This window comes from Uranotaenia lowii, chromosome 3 (assembly GCF_029784155.1).
Source record: "Uranotaenia lowii strain MFRU-FL chromosome 3, ASM2978415v1, whole genome shotgun sequence".
NCBI classification, from domain to species: domain Eukaryota; kingdom Metazoa; phylum Arthropoda; class Insecta; order Diptera; family Culicidae; genus Uranotaenia; species Uranotaenia lowii.
This window is the reverse complement of record NC_073693.1, coordinates 173,126,578-173,143,256: the sequence shown is the minus strand read 5'-3', so window position 1 is coordinate 173,143,256 and position 16,679 is coordinate 173,126,578. Positions and strand designations below refer to the sequence as shown.

Genomic DNA, 16,679 nt, shown 5'->3' with positions numbered 1-16,679 from the left:
TTTTGTTTCAAGTTCTAGTTTAAAAAAGGAGAACCAATAATGAAGTGCTGCGAGGTCTCTTCCAAGTTGAAATTTTCAGCAACAGAAAATGGAAAGCCAAATCGAGCTCGTAAATTAGTACGGTTTTTTAAAATGAGTTTTATTTGTTCTGTGCCACTAACGAAAATTTTTTAATTTTAGATTCTTGTTGGATGAAATCAAAAAACAAAGTTCATCAAAATGGGCCTGAAAAAATAAAATGTGACGTCGCATAGTTTTCGGTTTTTCTCATTTGAATGCTTCTCCCGGTACCAAACAGTGGAGACCTTGCTTTGGGCCACTCCGCTTCTTCTGTAATAGCTCCTGCTCCTCCATGAAGAAAATTAAGGAAAATGAGGAAGCATAGCAATGTAAATGAGAAAATATGATTCGGTGTGAATATATACTATCATTGAAAACAATTTGAAAACAATATTTGAATAAAAATTGAATTTGTTGTTTGTTTGGCTCAAAAATTAAACTATGGATTATTAATGTTCCAAAAGTATAGAATTTGTGGAAAGCTGATGTAGAAACTTATTTTGGATATAGTAAAGTATTCCCTTAGTATCATTTACTTATGAACTACTAGGACTTTTCCATTCCAATGTTCTTTTCCTATCATCAAATTTGATCCAATCGCCGACGGAGACAGTAAAACAAACCATTTTTTTATTTTTTGTAAATAATTTATACGATTGCATTGAAGTTCTTAAGAAGTTCCTCATGGAAACAAAACGTTCGTAACAAGTATTGCATGGAGCCGAAAAGATCGTAAAAGTTCTTTATGGAATCAAAAAATTCGTATGAAGTTCGTAACGAAGCACGATAGTCCAAATTGAATCCTGCATTACTTGGAACGCACAAAAATAATCTATACTACTTTTTTAGACTTTTTATTTTCGTTCAGAAGTCCGATTCAAGCACTTACATTCAATACTCTCGAGGACCTTTTACTCAGCCAAATGTGAACATTTAATGCACAGGATTAAGTATCTATAAGACTTTTGGCACACCCATGTAACTTATCGAAAATCCTTTCTATACGCTCAGTGCTGCTCCCTTCTGAGTGGGGGTATCATAACAGGCGGCGAAAATAGCTTGTACACCCTCTTTACTACCTAATAGTTCGAGTCTTTGATAACGTAAACTTCAAAAAAGGTTAAAAAAATCAAAGTAGCCGTTGTTTGAATTCGTTTTGGTAGCATAAATTTCAAGAAGTCATTCAACCAAAATGGGCCGCAAAAACTGTGCAGTTGTTGGATGTTTTGCTTCCAAATCCGGAATAGCAAAGAAAACATTCTTTCGTGCATCAGGTAAGTGTTCTATTTTCAAAATTGATAAGATTCGGTTACATTGAATGATCTCGAACATTTCAGATCATTTGAGTGCTGGAAAAAGTTTAGCGGCAATCCAGACATGAAGCCTCACCACTTAATCTGCGAGAATCATTTCTCAGAGGATGATTTTATTAATAAGTCCAACTATTCCCAAGGGTAGGTAGTTTTTTGTACGAAGAAACAACCGGACAATCATTTTATGATTTTTAGCCTTATTCAAAATGCGAAACCAACACTTAATGGCCCGAAGATTTTTGAAAACGTATTCGAAACCAAAGATTTTCCACCAGTTTTACCGGATGCTAGTGATATTCCTCGCGAAGTCGAAAGCTACCATGGTAAGATATTTTCGAAAATTTTAACGTTATGAATGTATCCTTATTTCTTTGAAAACCACTTACTTAGAACGATACACAGTGTGTACCCGAATGGTTTTCCCTGATAACAATGTTTTTTACAAAGTTTGAAGTTTGAATTTTGAGAGCCCCAGAAGGCCCACTAAGGTAAATTATTAATGTTCTGTTACAAGCAACGCAGAAACAAATTTAGGCTTTCTAATTGCTACTAGAATAACAGAAAAAATTTAATCGACGGGTAGGAGGGAGTTAAGGGACAACATTTATTTTTTAATTTGTTACTCTTTTTTGTTAATTCAATGCAGACTGCTCCTTAAAAAAGAACTAAAATTGGATGTTACAAAAAATCTATTTTCTTTACTTTCATCAAAACCAAGATTATATCGTAAATTTTTGTGTCGGTTGCAAGGTTCAAAATCCATTCTACTTCATATTTTTATCCTTTTATTTTTTGTTTTTTTTAAGTCGTTTCGACATCATTTTTCATTCGCATTGAATAAAAAAATTCAGATTTTTTTCGAGTTATTTAAAAATTTTTTCTTCTTTTTGGTTAAAGAAAAAAACTCAAAACTTTTTAAGTCAACTCACAATTGAATAAAATTCAATTGTGTAATCGAATCGTCGTATTGGCTGGATTTTAAACTCATCTATATAAAGCTTAGTTCTTTTAGAAATGGGACACTTTCATTTGCTAATAGCTCGTTAACTAGTTATCGGAGGTCCAAATTTTTGACAACATTTTGTTGCCTGTAAAAAGTACTATTCGACCTATTTTTTTCAAATTTTAAAATTTACGCGTTTTTGAGATATGTACGATGCAAGAGAAAAAGAAAAAAATAATTTTGCACAGTTTCCTTGAAAATGCGTCAATATCAAATTGATAGCTGACATAACCGTTGATTATTCAAAGAATTACTGAGTTTTTGTGGTGGATAAGTATGCAAACACTGTCAATAATGTCCACAAAGTTCAAATCAAGCATTGGAGAGAAGCACATGATCGGCAACAACGGTTAAGGATCATCAAGGAAGTCAAGTCTTATAGCAGCTTTTTTAATTTTCAATAAACGAAAAACTAAGGGTAGATCGCTGAAATGTCCAAAACAATTTTCTCCGATAAGCTGAAAGTGTTGCCTAGTGATGACTAATTGAAATCCAACCTCAAACAACCATTTTTTGATAGTTCCAAAGCTCTTAAACTATGAAACCGGTACCGAAAAAAAAAACGTTCAAAAATGTGGTCAAAAATAATCAAATTTGTTCATTTCGAAACAACTGTATCCACTAAAATGCTTCCAATTTCCAGTTTCAAGAGAAGTGTTGGACCAGAAAGTATCACAAATTGAAGAAGGAGGGTGAAGCCACCTAAAATATAGATTTTACGAAGTATAAGTTGGAGAAACTGATCAATACCATGACTGAAAAAAGTGTGCGCCGGCCAATGGGTGATACCAAGAATTAAGTAGAAATTTCTTTAACAAAAAACGGTAAATATTTTTTTTCAAATTTTTTCATGAAAGATCATAACATTACCTTCTTTTTCTTCATAGAAAGTATTTCGTTCAAACAAATAGTTTTTTTGATACAGGCATTCGTAACTGTCCCATTTCTAAAAGAACTAAGCTTTATATAAAAATGAATTTCTGTCTGTCTGTCTGTCTGTCTGTCTTTCTGTCTGTCTGTCTGTCTGTCTGTTCCCTATAGACTCAGAAACTACTAAACCGATTTACGTGAAAGTTGGCAGGTGGGGGTATTCGAGGCAGGGGAAGGTTCCTATTATGGTTTGAGACCCCTCCCCCTAACAGGAAGGGGGGGAGGGGCCTCCCAAACAATAGTCAATTTTTTGCATAACTCGAGAACCAATCAAGCAAATGGTATCAAATTTGGCATGGGGTGGTATTTGGGGACGGCGAATATTTATATGAATATAAGGTACCCCTCCCTCCTCTCAGTGGGGTGATAGGAAGGGGGGAGGGGGGCTACCTTAGAATTTTTCATATAACTCGAAAACTAATCAAGATATTGGAACCAAATTTGGCATGGATAGGTATTTTGATACGAAAAATATTTCAATGATTATTTGAGACCCCTCTCTCTTTCCAGTAGAAAGGGGGAGGGGCCCTCTTTCATATTTTTATACATAACTCAAAAACTAATAAAGCAAATGGAACCAAATTTTGCATGGGAGGGTATTTGATTCAGAGGTGCAAAGCATCGCATCATTTTGTAAGCAACGTTTGACTTTTTCCCGACCACATCAAACTAACTTCATCTTCGGAAGCGTCGGCTTGCGAACATAGCACGCCGACTTTTGATTGTAAATGAACGCATCGCAACGACGCTGTGGCACGATTGGTTCAAATGACTGCATCTCTTAAGTTCATTCCGATGCTTTGCGAACAGTTCGCCTACTGATTTTAAGGCGACGTCAACCGAAGGATCCGTTCGTTTGAATTTATCGGGGATAAGTACAAACGACCTTATCGAGATAGGGTCGTTTGAACATTCAATTGAATGTTCACTTTTGAACGTTCAATTGTATGTTCGTCTGATGCGTTCGGCAGCCTAAGGCAAGACGCCGAGCCGTGTTAGGATGGGATGGATTATCGATATGGTGCATTGCTTGCGTGTGGTGTTCGGACGTCGCTCGACGATTGAGGGTGTCGGGTGTCTTGTAGCGCGCGGATGACTAGGTAAAGAGAATGAGGCGCAGTTACAGTTTACTTTAAAAGTTCAATTTTACTGAATAAAATGCAAACCGCCCAACTACGGTTGGGCTTGTAAGAGATTGTTTATTCTTTTTCAATCCAATTTGCGGATATTGGCTGTTTGCTTTAGTTCTGAACCTTAAACTAAAGCAAACCATCATTATCCGCGAAATTTAATTTCAGGTTCAGTATGCATGAAAATCTGTTTTTAGATTTCAGATTCCCATTTCAGATTCCCATTTCAGATTCAGATTTCAGATTCAGATTTCAGATTCAGATTTCAGATTCAGATTCAGATTTCAGATTCAGGTTTCAGATTCAGATTTCAGATTCAGATTTCAGATTCAGATTTCAGATTCAGATTTCAGATTTCAGATTCAGATTTCAGATTCAGATTTCAGATTCAGATTTCAGATTCAGATTTCAGATTCAGATTTCAGATTCAGATTTCAGATTCAGATTTCAGATTCAGATTCCAGATTCAGATTTCAGATTCAGATTTCAGATTCAGATTTCAGATTCAGATTTCAGGTTCAGATTTCAGATTCAGATTTCAGATTCAGATTTCAGATTCAGATTTCAGATTCAGATTTCAGATTCAGATTTCAGATTCAGATTCAGATTTCAGATTCAGATTTCAGAATCAGATTTCAGATTTAGATTTCAGATTCAGATTTCAGATTCAGATTTCAGATTCAGATTTCAGGTTCAGATTTCAGATTCAGATTTCAGATTCAGATTTCAGATTGAGATTTTACATTCATATTTCAGAATCATATTTTGATTTAGATTTCAAATTTCAGATCCTGATTCAGATATCGGATTCAGGTTTCAAATTAAGTATTCAGTTTTAGAATTAAGGTTAAGATTTTGGGTTTAGATTTCAGATTCATATTTGAGGTCCTGCTTACTGAAAATTACTTTTTGTTTGGAGCCGAAGGGGTATAAGTGCAGACCCCTTTGCCACCAACCCAAACGTCATTTCCTGTACGAAGTGTTCATTCCATCGGGACGGAATAAAAAGGAATTTAATTGGCATTTGAAAAGTAAATCATGTTTGAAATATACTACCAACAGTTAATCATTTCATTGCATTTACTGATAGTTCTTGTGAACAAAATATTATCATATTTTTCATTAATATTAATATTGTATTAATATTATTCTTAATCATATTGTGTACGCCACGAATTTGGGACTCAATATATTTAAGCTCAATGTGTATAAGTATGAGATGATTAGGTTAACGTTGAAGCGCTAGTCGTAAATGTACTGTTAAACATCAACTCATAATGAGCGGAAGGCCATTTCCAATCTGAAATCTGAATCTGAAATCTGAATCTGAAATCTGAATCTGAAATCTGAATCTGAAATCTGAATCTGAAATCTGAATCTGAAATCTGAATCTGAAATCTGAATCTGAAATCTGAATCTGAAATCTGAATCTGAAATCTGAATCTGAAATCTGAATCTGAAATCTGAATCTGAAATCTGAATCTGAAATCTGAATCTGAAATCTGAATCTGAAATCTGAATCTGAAATCTGAATCTGAAATCTGAATCTGAAATCTGAATCTGAAATCTGAATCTGAATCTGAAATCTGAATCTGAAATCTGAATCTGAAATCTGAATCTGAAATCTGAATCTGAAATCTGAATCTGAAATCTGAATCTGAAATCTGAATCTGAAATCTGAATCTGAAATCTGAATCTGAAATCTGAATCTGAAATCTGAATCTGACATCTGAATCTGACATCTGAATCTGAAATCTGAATCTGAAATCTGAATCTGAAATCTGAATCTGAAATCTGAATCTGAAATCTGAATCTGAAATCTGAATCTGAAATCTGAATCTGAAATCTGAATCTGAAATCTGAATCTGAAATCTGAATCTGAAATCTGAATCTGAAATCTGAATCTGAAATCTGAATCTGAAATCTGAATCTGAAATCTGAATCTGAAATCTGAATCTGAAATCTGAATCTGAAATGGGAATCTGAAATCTGAAAACAGATTTTCATGCATACTGAACCTGAAATTAAATTTCGCGGATAATGATGGTTTGCTTTAGTTTAAGGTTCAGAACTAAAGCAAACAGCCAATATCCGCAAATTGGATTGAAAAAGAATAAACAATCTCTTACAAGCCCAACCGTAGTTGGGCGGTTTGCATTTTATTCAGTAAAATTGAACTTTTAAAGTAAACTGTAACTGCGCCTCATTCTCTTTACCTAGTCATCCGCGCGCTACAAGACACCCGACACCCTCAATCGTCGAGCGACGTCCGAACACCACACGCAAGCAATGCACCATATCGATAATCCATCCCATCCTAACACGGCTCGGCGTCTTGCCTTAGGCTGCCGAACGCATCAGACGAACATACAATTGAACGTTCAAAAGTGAACATTCAATTGAATGTTCAAACGACCCTATCTCGATAAGGTCGTTTGTACTTATCCCCGATAAATTCAAACGAACGGATCCTTCGGTTGACGTCGCCTTAAAATCAGTAGGCGAACTGTTCGCAAAGCATCGGAATGAACTTAAGAGATGCAGTCATTTGAACCAATCGTGCCACAGCGTCGTTGCGATGCGTTCATTTTTTTTCAACCACAAGTTAGGCGTCGTAGCTGATCTTAACCTTTTCAAGAAATAATCAGCTTGCGACTTTTTCTCGACGACGTTTGCGCTGAACGTTCATTTGCACCTCTGATTTGATTACGACAAATATTACTATGATTATCTGGGACCCCTCCCTCTTTCCAGTAGGGAGATATAAAGGGGGGAGGGGGCCTTTTTAATAATTTTTACATAACTCAATAACTAATTAAGCAAATGGAACGAAATTTGGCATGGGCGGGTATTTGGGAACGTGACATATTCTTATGATTATTTAAGACCCCTTCCTTTTTCCAGCGGGAGAAAGGAAAGAGGGAGGGAAGTTTCATACAGTTATTACTGCATTTCTCAAGAACTACAACAGCAAATGGAGCCAAATATGGCATGGAACGATATTTCTGTACGAGAAATTCTTCTATGAATATTTGGTATCCCTCACTCCTTCAAAGAGGTGGATGAAAAGGGGGAGTAGAGGTCTCCCTTACAATTTTCAGTATAACTAGAGAGTTGGTGGATAAAATTAAACCATATTTGGCATGTAAGGATATTTGGATACGAGAAATGTTTCTATTATAAATTGAGGCCCCATCTTTTTTAGCGGAAAGATATAAAGGAGGAAAGGGGGGCTTCCATACAATGTTTTTGCATAACTCGAGAATTAATCGATCAAATGAAACCAAATTTGGCATCAAAAAGCATTTGAGTACGAAAAATACTTTTTCTATGTGAAACAATTCCTTTCTTGCAAAAGGATGATAGAATTAGGAATATAGGAGGGGAAGAGGAGGCTTACATTTAACTTTTTTTTTACAAAATCCGAGAAATGGACAAAACTTAACATGAAAATTATTTTGGTATGATTCTATGATTATATGACATACTTTCAGTGAGTAGGTACAAAGGAGGAGGGAGGTGAGGATTTTCGGGAACGAAAAAATGGGTATGATTATTAAAGATCACGACCTCCATTCAGCAGGAGGTGAAAGAAAGAACAGGGGAGGGGGCTCTCTTATCAGTTTTTGAAAGGTGTAGCAAAGCACACCGGGTCAGCTAGTGTCTCAATAAAAATTGTTGAGTTTAAAATCAAATTCATGAACAAGCAATTCAGACATAGCTCACGTATGTCATTTTTCAGGACTAAATCGACAGATAGGCCCGGTTGGTGTGAAATCTTAACTCAAGGACATAATTGAACACATGGCTTTAGAGAAAAATATCTCCAATTCTATTTTGGAAATTCTTTGTTATGATTGTGTGTCATTATTAGTAGATAAATATTTAAATATGCTTATAGGGGCCAAGCTAAAAGAAATGAATTGCAACTATCAACTTACAATAGATAAAAAAAGAAAAAACAAAATAACTGAGAAGTCAAAAAAAAATTGAACTTTAAAAAATGATATACATCTATTATATAAGTATATTTAAGTATTGTTTATTTATTAGGTAAATTAGTTTTAACAATATTTGAATAAATAATTTGTAAATTTTGACAAAAACCAAAAAAAAATTGTTTAATTTGATTCTGCATATTAAATAGTTTCGAAAAAGTTTAATGATAGTTTTTAATCCAGACAATCTTATTTCAATTTAATTGATTAACAGATTTTCAATTAACTCAACGAAATAATCAAAAATATTCTTCAGCTTGTAAACCATGTAGATGTCGCTATTGTACTGACTGCCAACCATAATAACTTTGAATTCGATTTGTTTTCCCAAGCCACACTTTGGTATCCTTAGTAACATGGGTGAGTTTTGTTGCCCCAACTCTTTAGATGGCGTTGCGAACATCGAATATCCATATAGAAGAATGTATGTTCGCGGCAAAGCCCACTTCTTTATCTTGAAGTGACGGTATCTTTGCTGCTGCCTATGATACGCAGTACTGTTTCGGACGGATTTGACATCAGTTCTCTACTCAAAGGACAAGATGGCTTGGTTCCAAGAATGACCAGATCGTAGTGATGTCAGAAATGATTATAGGGCGTCTATTCAATTTTAAACATTTTTTTCTGGACGGTTTACAGCTATGTACATTACTGTACTAATTCAAAAACAGTTTTTGGCTCTAATGTGTATATTTTTGTTAAAAGTTATAAACGGCTATTTTTCCTTCAAATTATTATTAACGTATTTTCCAACTTCGAACTGTACAAATGCGATGAAATTCGATGACATTCTGTCGTTGAGAATACGATTTGCATCGTGTATGGCACTGCTTGAGTAACATCGGTCGGGATCGAAATATTTTGTATAAGCCACCTGTGGCATGGTGTATGGTTCTGCTTGTACAAAATCCAAGCCATTTACTCAGCCCCAGCCGGGGTGGAGATGGTTTTTTTTGTTGCTGTTTTCGCCAGCAATCGTTTGTGTTCGCGTAAAGTATGTTTGTATCGTGTGGGGGCGAGCATAGAATCAAATAATCGTCGTGGAATCATCGAATTTGCTCAAACCATTTGTGTAGTCTATGGCCCGCTTTAGTGAACTTTGTACCTACAATGATTTTTCGTTCTGGTTGTGTTGCCTAGCGTTCCTTGTTGATTTCAATCATTCGCTTCGCAACTGAATCAATTCGTGCGCAAGTTGATTCGGCGCGAGTTGATGACGATGCTGTTCAATAATGTCTAGACCGTCTAGACTCAGACCCTTAAGGAAGAAAGCGTCATTTAAAAAAAACAGACTTTCTATGTTGAGGAGCTAAATCGTTGGTGACTAGGATCGGGGTAAAAATCATTCGGATCGAAGATCAGCAAACATGTCTGGACGTTGAATTCCTTCAAAATCATATTTTGTAATTCAAATACAATGAAGCGATGCTCCAGCCTGAAACCTCTCAAATACACGTTGGGATCCAGCGAACCGAAAATTCCTATCAACCAATTTCGACTACGGCCTTGGCTTTTAAAACTGGGCTTACACATCCCCGCCAAGCACTTTCCCCCCATTCACGGGATAGGCAATATATGTGGCCGTTTAAGGACGAAATTGGTTCCCAGTCCTAGTACCGACTTGTGTGTATTTGAGCATCTACGGCATGGAACCCCCCCCAATGCTCCCCAGATATGAATCAATCGGTCACCGCATTTTACGACTGGCAGCAGCTGCAGCAGCATCGTATCTTGGCAATCGACAGCAAATATCCTGGCCGCAAGGGAGGGACTACGTTCGGGACGAGATGATTGGGATTGGGAACTGGGAAGAAGGGTTCCACAAACCCGAAAGAGGAGAAATGTTCACATCCAGCAAGCTGTACGTCTCTGGGCTCCCGACTACCGACAAATGTACACGCAAAAGCGAAGGAAAACATCAACAGAGTTTTTATTGTGCGAAAAATACACACGAGTTCGGTCGTTTTTGTACGCATGTAGGTCACCGGTCGGTTTGTCGGTTTGTGCAATCCGGGTAATGACGACGACGACGAGAGGCTTCGACTGGTTCGGTTTTGGATCCACATCACACATACGTGCTTGTTGATGCACATGTAGGCACAGGGACGAACACCAACGGCATGGGCCTGCACTGCACACGTTCCGGTTCACAGTCAGGCAGGCAGTCCGGGCCGGGTCCATTTTTGGGTGGGGTTGTTGGGCTGATGCTGCTGCTCATCAGAGAACCGTCTGTAGGGGATTCCTCCGCATTGGCTTGGACCCTCCATGCTCGGTTTGGGATGGTTCACTTCCGCTGACGTAAAAGGTGTGTATGATCGAATGCACGCATCTGCACGCACACGCACCAACACGGCATCGAAATATCATCGTTGTGCGTATGTGCGTGCGTGGAAATAGTGTGAGGCTATTTTCGCACAACGATGATGATAGTAGTTTTGCTCCAAAGTTTGTTCTCATGATCGATAATTTGGGAGTTGTTGAAATGCAACGCAGAACGGCGGCGGTTATATGAATTGTTGATGGAGTTGCATTTTAATCAAGTATTATGGTTCAATTTCAAACTTAATAAGCCTCCTTAATAAAATTGTAGTAAATAAACAAATAAATCAAATTTTCGTTGAAGTTTCGTTCAGTTTTCGGTATCAACAATTACAGTGTTCGGCACGCACGTTGTATTCTCTTCCTAAACATAGGTTTTGACCTATGTTTAGAAAGAAAATACACTATAGGTTTTTTAACGTGGTTTGATTTCGCTATTTTTTTCAATACGGCTTCTTTTTACACGATTTTTTGCCTTGAGCACGAATTTTCTACTCGGTTCTCGCGAATCAACTTTTTTTTAATTTACTGTCCAGAAATATGAATAGGAAATATTTCCGGATTGCCGATTCGTTTTCTTTTGATATATGCCCAAGACTTTATGCTTTTTGTTGCTTTTATACATATTTTATAGGGTTTGTGTATATAACATTGCATACTTAAAGGCGGTTTTTACCCCTCTCATGATAAAATGATAAATATATGATAAACACTATCTTTTTGCTATGGTTTTGCATACGGGCGCATCGCTTGGTAAATAGCATAGCATAGCAAAGCATTGGGTGACTACACACATCTTGCATTGGCTGATACACTATGTACGACTCATAAATCAAATCAACACTAGATGCCAAAATGAGTATCTGGATGCAACACTTATTTCAAGTGTTGATTTCAAAGATAAGTGTGGTAACCTAATGCACCCCGCGACAATGCAATTTTAATGGGGATATTCTGATACAACGAAGTACCGTCAAACGGGGCATCATGCAACAGCGGGGTTAGATGCAACATTTATATAACACCACACTGAATCAATTTTCAATTCAAAAAAGAAATAATTTTCTAATAGAAACGATCTCACCAAACTTCATTGAATAGTGATAGGTTTCCACTGGTGCTGTCTTCCTGTTCTTCCTGGTTCCGGTGATCTTGAAACTGGTTGAATTCAAATATTTTCAACATCACTAATCGGTCCCTCGTATTTCCTCGTATCCACGAGAAAAATGCGGTAAAAAAGAGACCGCCAAAATTAGCTTCCAGTTAAATTTATAAACGCTTAAATGTGATGACAAACCAACACCAACGTAAATCATCAATAGGTTAAAGTTAAATCCACTTTCATAGATTAGAAAAATGAGATCGACTTGTCCGCATGATTTAGTATCTATTTTCTGTGACGATAAATCAAAAATCGAAAATCTAAATCGAGCTGAGAACAAATTATTAATTAGAGCACCTGTACCCGTGGTCAAAACAGCCGGTTTAGACTCAAATTTTGACCAAAGCAACCGCACTGGTGGTCTATTATACAAGTTTCAATTCAACTTTTTTAAGAATTGGTATAAGGATTGATCCAAAACAGATGACATTTGGATCCAATTTGACGGTGTTCTTAACCGTTTGACAGTTTTTTCACTGGATTGGATCTGATTTCTTGGTCCAATTCTTGTATAAATTAGACCCAAGAATAGACCACGGATACAGGTGCTCTTAAGTCATAAATGCGCGCATTATTTTTTTTTGATGCCTCTGTCATAGCAAAACTAGGCAACGTTAAGGTATTTTTATTTTATAAATATTATTTTTTAATTTCATTTCAGTTTTCATCAATTTCAAATCGAAGGAGTTCTGAAAGCACAACGATGCCCAATTTTGGATTCACTCGATGCCAAATTTTGAATTCACTCGATGCCAAAAAGTGGCATCTCTTTGCTCTTAAAATGCGTTTTTAAATGGTGGCCTAACGCGGTATCATTGGGGGAGAGTGTGGATACTTGATCCCCTTTTCTTATTTTCACCATATCTTTTTAGAAAAAATCAGTAACTCGCACCCTTTTACATTTTCTGACAGCGTGTAACTTCGAGTTTCTGTGATCCAAAAAATCTAATGATACTTGAACCGGGAGATGAACTAGAAGCATTTTCGTGGGAATAAAAAAAATTGCGATACTTTTGAAGTTAAGGGAGACTTGATCCTCTATTGAAAGAGATTTGATCCTTTATTAACTCTAATCATTCTAAACAAAATCAAACAAAGCCCCATGAAAGAATGTCAATTGACTCTTTTGGCCACATTTGTTCTCATTTCTCAATTTATAACTGTCAAAAGAAGAAAACTCTATAACTTTATCTCAACCCTAATGACGTTGCATACTTGGAGGCGCTATTTTCTATAATAAAGATAAAATTTGTTATTTCAGCCCTTCTCTTCAGACAGTGTTGGATAAATATTCGTTATTGGATAAATATTAGTAATCTCGTAATCAGCAATGATCACGATCCATTTAAAAGGAGAATATACTGTTTTGAATCCCTAGAGTTCAATGTACCTAGAATCATTTTACATTTTACAAAACTTTTTCTGAAAAAAGTTGTGAGTTTTCCATTGTTTTGAAAATATGATATAGTGATGTTCATATTATACTTTAACGCTTGATATATTGCAATAAATATTTTTGTTATAATTCTTTCATGTTAGAAACATTTTATAGTTATGAAAAAAAGATCTTCAAGTCACATTTTCTGAAATTATTCAATCAAAGTTCTATATCTTAAACAATTATTTTTGATTTTTTAACTGGTTGAAGAAAATAGCCGTTTTTTGATGGGGAGAAAATTGGATTAAAAACACATAAAACTCTATAGTAATCACCAAAAACGCCAATTTTTCAATTATTGAACGTTCAATCTTGCCATATCCTTCTCGAAAAGGAATGCATGTACCAAATTGAACAAACATCGGTTGGGTGCTTGGAAATGTAAACAAACTGTTTTTTGGTTGCTAGCTCAACTCGAATTGCACCGGAAAGGTATTCTATTGAATGAAATACCTCTGAATGTATACAAAGATTTTCAACAACGTTTTCAATAATTGAAACACTGACTGTTCAACATTAGAGTCATCGTGTTCAATAATTGGGACCAAAACAATTTTTAGTAAAAAGGCTTAAATTATGGTTTTAAAATATATTTCTGCTAAAAAATAATATCGACTCGGAGCTGTGGAGCAAGCTTTAACTACACTATCAAAATTTCACCCAAAAAACCTGTCGTTATTTTTTGTGAGCCACAAATTTGCCGGATCCCAAATATGGTGTTCAATATATAGTGTTTTTACCCTATTTATGATATGACTAAAGTTCGTTGAAACAATTATTATTTTCAATGTCAAAAGCTTGTGAACGTTACTTTTTTTAAACAATTCCATTCTGCGTTTTTTTTTCAATTTGTCTATCAAATTTTTCTGCAGAACTGAACTTGAAAACATTGGAAAATGGGCGATCATTTTTTATAGTTGGAAACCATAAAATTGACGTAATGTCCATTGATATGACATTTCTGGGATGAATAAACCGAGGATGTTTTAAATCCCTTGAAAAGGTTAACATACATACATGAGTTGGCGGGCTTGTGATATAGCTCAGTTGGCAAGTCTGTTGTCTCCTGAGCCGATGTCCACGAGTTCGAGCCCAAGAGTAAACATCGAACACAGTTGTACCGGATAGTTTTTCAATAACGATCCGCCAACTGCTACGTTGATAAAGTCGCGAATGCCATAAAAATGGTAAAACGACTATAATCGAAACAAAAAAAAAAAAAAAAATACATGAGTGTGGGACGAATGGGTATTCCCCGGTTCCCGAAATGTAGAGAAAAACTTTTAACAGTGTATTTTATCAGTCTCTAACTGAAGCTCGAAAGCTACAACTCGTGCAAATATTATCTCTGTACAAAACCGCGAATTAAACCGATTTATACTTGATTTCGTGTTGTTTCTTTAACTCCGAACCTCAAATTACTACATGGGGGCTCAACCGGGATGGAGTTTTAGTGAAATGTGCGCGACCTCGAGTAAAATCGGACATTAAAGTTGTGAAGTCGAGTGACGGAAATTTGCCGAGAAACAAGATGGCTGATCCGATTGTGGAATTGTGCGCCACGTTTACGAAAGTTGGCCTAGAAGGCGAGTGCAAGAAAAGGATGCTACCGGCGACAGGCAGCAAGACGGAGATGGCAAGACGGATCGTTACTCATGATAACGCTACAAACGATGATTGTCAGCGTACCAACGACGAGGTACATGACGGTAGCCACGATGACGATAGTAATGATTCCTTTGCCGAAGATGTCGCCAGCCACGAAGAAGCCGATGACAAAGAGGCCGAAGATGACGACGATGACGCGGCTAACGATGATAGTCACTCTGCTGACGAAGACAGCACACAGGGAGACCAAGCCGAAGACGACGATCAGCAAAGTAGTGTGGGTGAAAGTTCGAGTTTCCGTACAGCTGTTCAATTTCAGCCCACCTCAACGCCGAAGCAAACGAAGAAGTTGCAGAAAAGTGCTCCACGACCCTATTCGTTCCGTGACGTAGAAGAAAGTATCGAATCGTACACCGCGGAAGAGGGTCAGAACGTGAAAGAATGGATGCGTCAGTTCGAAGAAATATCAGCTGCTGCATATTGGAATGCCGAGCAAAAGCTGATAATGCTGCGGAAGAAACTGACAGGTACGGCGCGGCGATTTGTGTTCACGCAACGTAACCTGAACACATTCGCAAAACTGAAGAAGGCGCTGATCGAAGAATTTGCCCCATTTGTGCGTGCAAGTGATGTGCACCGGCAGTTGGCAGCTCGTAAGAAAAAGCCCACTGAGCCGGTACGTGATTACGTTTATGATATGCAACGAATTGCGCTGCAGATCGATCTCGATGAGCCAAGCTTGTGTGAGTATATCGTCGATGGTGTGACAGACGACGAGTATCATCGATCTATGTTGTACGACGCTCTCACCATTAAGCAGCTGAAGGAGAAGCTTTCCATGTTCGAAAAATCGAAGGCTAAAATGAACAAAAAGTCCCACACCGAAGACCGTAACAAGCAGCGAAGAGATCACCCTGTGGATGGGAAAGATTCGAAGCCGAAATCCGACGCACGACGACACTGCTTTAACTGTGGTAGTTCGACACATGTTGCCAGCGATTGCCCGCAGAAAGGAGAAGGCCCGAAGTGTTTTTCCTGTAATGGTTATGGGCACCTGTCGCGAGAGTGTGACAAGAAGAGCGACGAGCAAGGCGCGAAGAGAATCGCTATAGTGAATACGATCGAAAAAGTAAACATTCAGCCCAGTGTTAGTGTGAAGTTGGCTGACCACGAGCTATGTGCTATGATCGATACGGGAAGTGAAATTTCGCTGATGCGAAAGGATGTTTGGCTCAATATTGAGAAAAGTTGCGATATTGGAGCAAAATTGAAGCGATCTGACATAAGGGTACGCGGATATGGTGGAGAAGTGAAAACAGTGTGCGAGGAGGCAACTGTCAATGTTGCGATCGAAGAAGAAAATTTCGTTATTCGTTTTTATGTCGTGCCCAGCAATGCAATCGACATGCAAGTGGTGTTAGGAATGGATTTCCTTCACGGTGTCGATTATTCGATAACCCCGAAAGGCGTACGTGTGAAGAAGTATCCGCTGAAAGAAGCCGAAGAGGACAACGATGCGAAGTGGATCCGACGGATCGAAGATTGCACTGAAAGTGAACTTATAGTTTCGAATGCTTACCGTGAACATCCGGAAAGTAGTGTTATCGCGAAAAATCCTACGATTAAGCCGTCCGACAGCGAGTACTGTAGTGCTGTAGCAGTGGTTTTGAAAAAGGAAGACTCACGTCGTGTTTGTGTTGACTTTCGAAAAGTGAACA

The 16,679-nt window shown here is 37.4% G+C and overlaps 1 protein-coding gene across 1 annotated transcript in view; it reads left to right on the top strand.

Moving 5' to 3' along the window:
- LOC129752853 (cell adhesion molecule Dscam2) overlaps positions 1-16,679 on the top strand; it is a 507,703-nt gene that overhangs the window by 437,745 nt on the left and 53,279 nt on the right. Inside the window, exon 7 of the mRNA XM_055748639.1 lies at positions 14,808-16,602. Within this exon, the coding sequence (XP_055604614.1) occupies positions 14,808-16,602 (1,795 nt within the window). The remainder of the gene's footprint in view (positions 1-14,807; positions 16,603-16,679) is intronic.